This window comes from Atta colombica, unplaced genomic scaffold (assembly GCF_001594045.1).
Source record: "Atta colombica isolate Treedump-2 unplaced genomic scaffold, Acol1.0 C816793, whole genome shotgun sequence".
Classification (NCBI taxonomy): Eukaryota; Metazoa; Arthropoda; class Insecta; order Hymenoptera; family Formicidae; genus Atta; species Atta colombica.
In genome coordinates, this window is record NW_017259179.1 from 651 (window position 1) to 10,529 (window position 9,879).

The 9,879-nt window shown below is 33.5% G+C and overlaps 1 protein-coding gene across 1 annotated transcript; it reads left to right on the plus strand.

Annotated features, from left to right (window-relative positions):
• Positions 1-1,242: 1,242 nt before the first annotated feature.
• LOC108684048 (pro-corazonin-like) lies at positions 1,243-5,767 on the plus strand. Its single transcript, XM_018189642.1, has 3 exons — positions 1,243-1,304; positions 5,163-5,375; positions 5,653-5,767. Exons 2-3 carry the CDS (start codon positions 5,163-5,165, stop codon positions 5,764-5,766), a joined length of 327 nt encoding a protein of 108 aa, XP_018045131.1. The 5' UTR covers positions 1,243-1,304; the 3' UTR covers position 5,767.
• Positions 5,768-9,879: the final 4,112 nt, after the last annotated feature.

Here is a 9,879-nt window from a genome sequence, read left to right on the forward strand (position 1 = left end):
TTATATTCAGATATTTATATCATCGATTGAAGAATGTATAACAATAGTCGATAATATCGATGTTCTTCAATTATCTCCAAGCTCCAAGGGCTCCATTGATAGTCACAATAATTTGTTCAAGACTGATGGATTATTTTTAATAATAACTTGTTGGTTAACATCTTTTATCTGCAACATTAATTTAAAATAAACAAAGAAAAAGATAAAAATCATTGCAAAAAATGCAAAATTCTGATGCCAAGTAACATTCTTTTAAAGTGCTCTTGCTCAAATTTTTTTTACCTCTTATGTATCTTTTTCTTGAAACGTATTGAATTACTTTTTATATTTTTCTAAAATTTTTTAAAAGTTAATAAATTATAATTTAATCATTAATACTAAAAAAAAATTTCATTAAAAATTACGAACAATAAATATTGCAAAAATGTGTACTGTTTTTACTTATTGTAACTAAAATTCAAAGAGAATTATTCATGTAGAAAAAAAATATTAATTAAAATGTACAAAAATCGAATTATATATAAGAATAAAATCAAGTTTAATTTTATTCTACAAAATACAAATTAACATATTTCAATTAATATTATAACTTCAACAATTTAAATGCAACACAATATATAAAATATAACACATGTATATATAATAATTACATTGTTGAATAAGAAATTATAATTGATATAATGTCATTATTAATTCGTGTTATGCGGGTATTTTTCCAGTAATAAGAATAAGAATAGAAGGATTATAATTTTGCCTTTCGCAATTTCATAATATGATCCTTCTACTTAAAAGTTAATTATAAAGCAGGCATTAATTATAATTGTATCCTGTTCAATCGTGTTAAACAAACAACAGATAATTAAACATGTATATTGAAAATTTTAATTATTAATAACAAAATAGATATAATAACATATATTTCACAAAATTATGATTTCTAAGTATTCTCTGTAACTTTTAGAAAATTGCTCAAATCTGTAGAATAACTTTCTACAAATCATTACTGTGTATGTATAAATTATCTAATTATAACTACTGCTTATATTTGTCGAACGTTAGATATATTCGATGAAAGCGTAAAGTTAAGTCAATTTTCGCACAATGTCAACTAATATTAATTACCAGTAATTACTAGTCTCATTGGATACCGCTAGGAGCATAATCTTTTGACTCCTAATATTGATATTGCTTTGGAATGTGGAGCGTATATAAAGCCTTTCCTCGATAAAATCGAGAGGAACATTTTCAGCAAGATCTTCTACGAGAACGTATCGTTTCACCAGTAACAAAGAAAATCCATCAAGGTGCGTACATATTCTACTTTTCTGTGCTTTAATTAAGAGAAAGAGAAAGAGAGAGAGAGAGAGAGAGAGAGAGAGAGAGAGAGAGAGAGAGTCAAGAATTATTAATTTAAAATTAAATTTTGTGACAAGGACTCTTTAAAATTTTACTTCAGTAAGTTTTTCCTTAAAAAAAATTTTTGTATTTCCTGCAAATGGTGATTTAAACAAGAAAATTATCTGCTTTATCCACAGTAGATATGTGTGTTTAAAACCTTCACTTTTACCGACACTCGATATAATGACAACAATTGGTAAAAAATGAAAATATTGTTACGTTGATAAGAAAAGTTGTCATCTCAAAATTAATAACTTTTTATTACATTTTTTTTTTAAATTCTGAGTTCGAATAACGCTTTAATAGGATAGTAAATATGTAATTTCTATAACTTTATTTTCTTTCTATGTTTCAATTATATTTTCTTTAAAATTATGAGTATGGTAAATTATGAGTATATATCAACGCAATGTGCAAACGCTTTGAAGCGTTTTTTAATTGATCAGTATGTAAAATTGATCAATTTGTAAAATTCTTTCTTTTAATTAGTCCATCGAACGTTTCAAAGCATTTGTAGCGAGACTTTGACTACAGCCTATGTCACGTGTTTTCAAAATTTGAACATTGCAACTCTAGTACAATGTAAATTTCATCTCTTTATCAGAATTATGATACTTTTCCACTTAAGCAAATGAGCTACAAATATCGCTTTTCCACAAAAATATATTAGTCTTTAGGGTCGATTTTTATTTATATCTAAAAAATGCTATTTATCTCGTGTTTTCTATCAACGCAGCGATATGTATAAAGCCTGTTCTACAATGTGCTTTTTGTTTCCAGTTTCTTGCCCTTTGCTATTTTTTACATCTTGTCTTTTTACTTCTTTTTCGGTTTTTTGTTTTATATCGTCTGAGATAAGAGTTAACGAACTTCGAAAGAAACAAGAAACACATAGCAAGAAATTGTCGATAAAACGATTGCAAAAGAGTTAAAAGCAAAAGATAAAAAAACAAGAAACAGGAAAGGACATTGTAGAAATAGGCTTAATTCTAAGATAAAACATGACGACACCAAGAAGTCTAAAGCTACTTCAGATGGCATGCGATGTTTAAAATTTACAGACTTTTATTATAACTATAATATAGACTATTCACACAAATTGTTGCCATTTTTTACATTAATTGTAAGGATGAGAATAATTATTGTTTAGATTGTATACTAATACATAAACGTATTACACTCATGCGATATATTCAAATTATTATGTACATACATATTATGTACATATATGACAATATCAATATTGGCTCTGGGTTAATTTGTCTCTCTTTTTTTATCACATGTAAAATTGGAGGACAATCTAATTAATGTACAGAAGTTAGTGAATTTACATTGCAATTTTATCAGACTTAGATAATCTTTGATCAAACTTAGATAAACTTAACTGTAATTATTAATTTATCAAGTTACTTTGTTAATATGGAATTTGTTGTTGTTTAACTTAATGAAACAAATATTAGGATATATCAGCAATGAAATTATATAGTTGGAAATTTTTTTGCTTTAATTTTAATAATTGAATTAATCACTAATTCAATTATTTAACTAATTTTTTATTTATAATGAAAAGATATCTAATCTAATTGAATATCTAATCCTACAAGTCGATTTCCATTAGAATAAAATTTTAATTTCATTAAAGAACGTCTCTCTTGTATAATTTTTAATATGTTATACTGCATCGAAGAAGCTTTTTGCAAAATAAATTTTCGGATTGATAAAATTTAGAGAAAGAAACGAAATTTAAAGAAAATGGTCATATTATTATATTGTTGCATTCTAAATAAAATCAATTTTGTTTCGTAAACATTTAACAAAAGAATTCGATCACCGCTATCGTAAATTACAATTTCGTATCGTGGGAAGATCGAGTAATACGAATAATATAGAAGTATCAATAGAGAAAATGATGGATAATAGACATATAGACTTACGGGAATGCGTAGAAACGGAACAATCCGGTTACCAAGCTAATGGATTACGAAACGTACGACAAATTGCCCGTCAGCGTGAAATGGAAAATCCACGATATATCGTACCTTCGACGCAACATGCACTGCGAAATAAATTGCTTCCCTGACATTTTCTAATTTTGTTCCACGAAATAAGCGTGCTTTAATGTATATTCGATAAAAATTCCAGATGTTAGAGGATAATTATTTCGTCATCGCATATAATAATCCTGTTTATTCTGTAATTTTTTAACGACAATTTTATTAATTAGGAATGTCGTGCAGATACTTTACTTATAGTAAAAAAGCTGCGCAACGACAATAACGAATTGAAGAAACCGAATTGAAGAAAAAAGAAAACTGAATACATTTCTTAGCAATAGAATGATATTTTTTCTGTGTGGACAGATGTTTGAAATGTTACTAGAAAAATAATTTGTTAAAGCAATTTTTTCAAATTGCTCATACAATCTCTTTTTCTTATTTCATTACAAATTAAACATAGGTTAATATTACTAGCGAACGCGATGGACCGTTGTTCAGGTTTGTGCAGCGGTTCAAATGGCTGACATGCTTCATCCCTATATGTTAACGGAGATGCTGGTCACGTCTCTTATCTGCTCGGACACTTAGTAGCACTTACGCTTATCTTAATGACCAGGGACGCTCGTAGCGTTAATGGTCCTCTTAAAATTAGCGTGCGGAACAAAAGTCGAGCGCGCGCTGAAAATTTTCAAGAAATGAGTTTGTCCGGTACTACACGAGTCGTTAATCCGTACGTCATCCTTTTTTAATGAATATAAGAATTTAAAGAGACCGATGTAAAACATGCGATCTGCAAGAATCCTACAATTATCGTAATCGCCCACTTCGATATCTAAGGATTTATACTTCTGCTAATTATGAACGAAAGGCTATTTTCAAATATAGTTTATTAGATAATTTATTTTATTTACAAGTATCATAAAAATACGAAGAAAAAAAAATAATTTTCCTTATTTGATAAAATACTTGAAATGTCATTTCGCTGTATTGCGTTATCCGTTTGCGTCATCATTATATTACCAACGATTGGCATTCGAGTGGTGTATCAAAAGTGATATCTCTATGAAAAAAATGCATAATGGTGGTAGTGTAAACTTGCGATCGTGCAATTTTAAATTGCACAGCTTCGTACGGATCGTTGCCTCGTCAAGTCTACCGTGACAGTTAGGTAGTCTATTGTTTTTCCCTTCGCATTAAATCGTTATAAACGCAAGCGCAGACTTCCTCTTCCTATCTTAACAGCGAATCAAACAATTTGGTTACAATTACATGAGATTCCGAATTTGCGACACTTTGAAAAGATTTATTGTTAGCTACCGATATTAGAAAAATTGTAATTGTTTCAGTGAAGAAACTTCTTGTCTCTTTCACGCTTGTCTTTGATGTAACGAATAGTTTATATATAATCTATTTGAGTTTGGAGCTCCGGAAATCGGCAGAATGTAAATCCGCTTGGTAAAAGTGAAGGACTTTTAATAATATCCATTGAATTATTCAAACGTCGCTCATGGCTAGTTATCGACTATTGCTCTACGCTAATTAACGTTTGAAAATCATTAGTCGTTTTTGAAAGCTGCCAATAAGTGCCAAGTCGTCCTTGTGCAATTATTTAATAGATTAGACTTAATTCAGCGAATGTTTAAAATAAAAATTCATTGCACGATATCGATTATCCTGATTGTCCTCCTTATGCCTTTAATTTTTTCATTTCCATTATGTTCTCGCGGATAAAATATTTTGTCCACGCACCGTATTTGTTTTTTGCAGATGGCCACGAAATGTGTTTTTGTTATTTTCGTCCTGTCGTTTGTCATAAGCACCGTTCTTTGCCAAACCTTTCAATACAGTCGCGGATGGACCAACGGCAAGAGATCCGAGTTTCCAAACTCATTGGGTATCTCCAATCCAGGGGACGAACATTTCACCAACGGCGAATTCAAGAGACTGAAGATGCTGGTATACGGGAATGTCGATGAACAAGTAAACTTTTAAACAGTATTGTTTAATTGTAAGATTTGTATTGCAAATTACAAATTACGAAATCTTGCATGAAACTGGTTCAGAATGATAATATAATGAAGAAACAATGTACATAGTATATATACATATTTGTCAAAATAAAATTAATTTTGATGCGAATCGCAGATAAGGCAAAGAATTTTGTTATTTAAAAAATTAAACACTTCTGCAAATATTATATTATAAATGTTATTTTAATACTTAGATTTAGATTAATTCATTAATATCTTCTCCATAGCCGCTGTTGATGCACTGCGATTTTGTGGACAATGGAAAATTGAGAAAACTCGGTCACGCGGATAATTATGCCTCTCAACTGCGGGAAAAAGGACAGAATGATGGCAATTACTGAAGCGGACATTGAGAGTGATGGTCGTCACATAATAATTATAATTGCTTCAATGAAATACACAGTATATAATTTTAGAGACGCTTTTTTAGATTTAGTGAAATCGGAATAAATTATTCATGCATAAATCTAAGTTGTAATGATAATTCACAACCAGAACTGTCATATCCCTATCAACGCAGAAACATGGTATCCATGTGACGCTTATATCTTATTTAGAGGAAAAAAAATAAAGTATAGTCAATACATCGTAGATATTGGAATTGTTAGAATTATATTTGTACGGTTATCGCCATCGTTTCTTCGAGTTTGTCTTGACTCGTGACGGCTAATTAAATTTCGCTCTCTTAATTGGACAGTCGGTCGATGGAATACATCGCGGACCGTCGTTGGTTAGTACTCGACATGGAAGGGGGATTTTGTCTGTCAACGGAAGATGGAGTGAAACCATGCCGAATGGAGACACCCGCTGAGTCCGTGGATTATCCCTACGGACAACTTATCTTCCCTGCAATACGGCACTCGGACTCCTGGCCCGAATATCAGACGTCGGAACGATAAAGATCGTTTGAACGAAATAACAGATTAATTTTTTATTGAATCTACAATTTGATTAGAGCCGATTTCGAGAGTTTCATCGCGGATTTCGCGCGTTAACATTTCGTCGCCTCGGAAATATAGAACGTTAGAAGTTGAAAGCGCACTTTGAAAGCGCGATACTTTTAAGTCACATCGTGATAATCAGCATCGTTCAATTAGAGATCAAAGATCGACGTCGATTTTCGGGAAGCTCGCTGAGGATTATTGGTCGATGACGTCGGCGTATGTAACTATCGCAGACGGCTAATGCGCTTGAAACTTAGCTGTTAATCAGAAACCAATTACTGGAGGCGGGACGAAATGAGTTTAATCGCATTAAATATTAAAACGTTCTGACGATATCGTCACGCGCGCGCGCCTGTCTCAATGTATACCCGGTGTCTCCATCGTGTACGCACGAGTCAGTCATCACAGGGTGGCACACACCAGCACGTGCCGGCTTCAGCCATTTTCCTGTCTTAATACCCACGGGAGTGGCCAGCCGGCAACCATCGTACACCCTCTGTACCTTGCATTGAATCTTGAACCTGTGAAACTGCAATGATCCAAGTGCCGGATACTTTTAGCAACGGATATTTTTATTAGAGTCTCGGCAAACGATTTCAGCTGCGAAAAATCGTGACTATATAAAATGAACAACGAATTTTTTGAGAATACAAATTTCATTAATGATAAATCGTTTTTGACATAAAATATTTATATTCATGAACAGTTCACTTCTATTTTAATAAAACGTCTTGCGAGATGATCATCGCGATATAAATACGCGTGTCGCAAAATTATACTCCCTTATATCGCGACGATAAAGGCTTGATGGCCGGCAACTTCCTCAGTCTCATAAAATAAATAGTGACGATCGCGAAATACAACCTGTCGAGGAATAATGTAAGACTTGATGGAGCCTCGTTGAATATACGAGCAGTAACATGAATGATGTACGATCCATCCCTATGTTCTCTTACAAGTTTTAACATAATTCCATATATAAGTAATAATATTTATTACATGGAATTAGAAATCGTGCGTGAGTATCGAAAATTAAGACGGTAGATGTTACAATGCTAAAAGAGATCGCGGCGATATTTTGAACGTACGGTGATTTTTAAAATTATAAAACCATGTCGAAGATAATAGGTATACAGCATCCTTCGGAGATCTCGAGGATTATCTCAATTATGGAATTACGCTTGTCTGTGAAATTTCTGCGCCACTCTCTTGCCGCAGATATACAAAGTGCGAACGAAACAAATTCCTATTAGCGATAGAGAAACAGAAACGTCGGCGCGGTGAAAAGCGAGCCCGACGGCTCTCCGGTATAAATACATAAAATCGGGCAATCATCCTAAATGGGGGCCTCGCTAACGGATCAGGAGCGGCTGTCGCCTTTTTCGAGCTGTCGTCTGTCGCCTGTCGTTTGTCGCGCGACAAGGGAGCGCGCAATTCCAGCGCCACGTAGTTGAAAACGAAAAAGCGTAGAACGACGGAAAAGCGTTTGACAAGTACAATTTCCGTCTCTGACACGTCACGCTCGCTCGGTGCTTTTATTACTTTCGCTTGTGTCTCCTTCCACCCGTCCTTCTCGTAAGGAGATACGTTAACATTTAACGTATTGTCTCGTGAGCATCCGAACGAGACATTAATTCATTCGCAAGATACAGAGTAGCACATGAAATGACGTGCCATTTGTTTTCTATATGACGCATTTATTTTTAACAAAGTTTACATCACGTGTATTATAGATTTTCAATTACTGCCAATACTGGCAGTAAATTTTGGAACACAGTCAAAATTAGTTCAGAATGGATATAATATTATAGAACTATATAGAATTGATTATCAAAGCCTGAAAATTGGAAAACAAATTAAATGTACAATATTTCATGCGCTAATCTGTATATATTTGTTCTCTTATTGTTAAATTATTCTAAAGAATTAAAAAATAATTTTTTTATTAATCCTTTGCGTCTGTCATGAAATTTTTGCACCTTCCATCAGCAACCTGCATCTTTGAGTTTCAGTGCAATTTGCAGATTTTTATGTTGTTCCGGACCGATAAAAATCTGAAAAAATTCTAGCGCACTCGTGAAAGTTGACGAGTTTTTACTATCATAAAAATTGGATTGTATTTTACTTATTTTTTACAGAAATTTATCTACTAGATTTCCCTCAATTAAAAGATCTATACCTTCAAAAGTCAAACTTGGCCATCAAAGACTTAATATTGTGTTCTTTTTTCTTTTGCTCGATTTGTGATGTACATTTTTCTCTCTTCAGCCAGATGACCTTCATAACGCGAATGTTATTCGATCGTTCATAGCGATTCTACATCGTCGATGGCCGAGGAACGAACAGACGTGATCGCCGTCTGTCTGGCGGCGTCTATCCGAAAAAAAGCGGTTTCGATTTTAACACGGCTCGACCGTGTTCCCGTAGCGGTGAAACCGCAAACAATCGGAAATAGAGAAACTGCTTCGCAAGATAGTTGCGGGGAGACCCGTTTTACGGACAGGAAATGAACGGTGCTTCGGCACTGTGTTTTAGGAAACGCGCACGAGGCACTTAACTGCCATGAAAATTGATTGGCCTCCTGCGTCCGATCAAAATACCACCCAACTAGGTGTTGCACTGTTCCTCGAAACGGAACCAGAATATTTTCCCCGCCGGAAGATCACCGGAGCAATAATTTTATTTTTCTCAGAATAATGCTACTCCATAAAATAAGAATCTTGACTTATATATGTCCATAGAAAAATATATTTTCCAAATCCAATAGAGTATTTTTTCGAACAGTTTCTGCCAATAAACTCACACAATTTTATTGAAATATCTAAAAATCTAGCTAAATATATACAAACTAATAAAAGTAATTTTCGAACTAATTCTTAAAATAATTATTAATTAAGAAGCTAATTACTAAAATGTCTTGCAGCATTAATCATGCTTAAGTTTCCTACATTATTATTTTAAATTATTATTTATTAGTACAAAATTATTTTTAGATTTGTATCTATTTTTTAGATATTTCAACAAAATCGTTCTTTTTATGAACCGAATGTTTGATTGGCAATTTAAGGGTAGGTGTTATATTCCGAAATTACCTAAAAAATCGTGAATATAACGTCACTATCTAGCGCACAATAATCCCGAAAATATCTCCGGACGCCCGACGAGCGTGTCGCGTTGGCGGATTTATTTTTCATCGGAACTATCAATTTCCATAAGCGCGACTCGTTCCCGTCGCGAAATTGAGCCGCCATTCGACGATGAGGCAGCGGCGGCGCGGCAACGCGGCGACGATGGTGGCGGCGATGGCATGGAAAAAGCATAGCACGTTCGCGTTCGCTCTCTCGCGCGAAGCGCAATCACAATAAATTTTCTACGCTCGTATAAATATGGCAGCGCGCCGCTCATGATTTTATAAACGCGCTTCGCATGTCGTGTACATATATATACACGCACGCATGCACGCACGCACGTCCCGCGCGGATGTTGTAACATATATATATATATATATAT

Bases quoted from the DNA above. Each gene is read 5' to 3' on its own strand.
- LOC108684048 (XM_018189642.1), top strand. From the start codon at position 5,163: ATGGCCACGAAATGTGTTTTTGTTATTTTCGTCCTGTCGTTTGTCATA. The intron at 5,376-5,652 runs GTAAACTTTTAA...TCTTCTCCATAG, and splicing joins ACGGGAATGTCGATGAACAA to CCGCTGTTGATGCACTGCGA.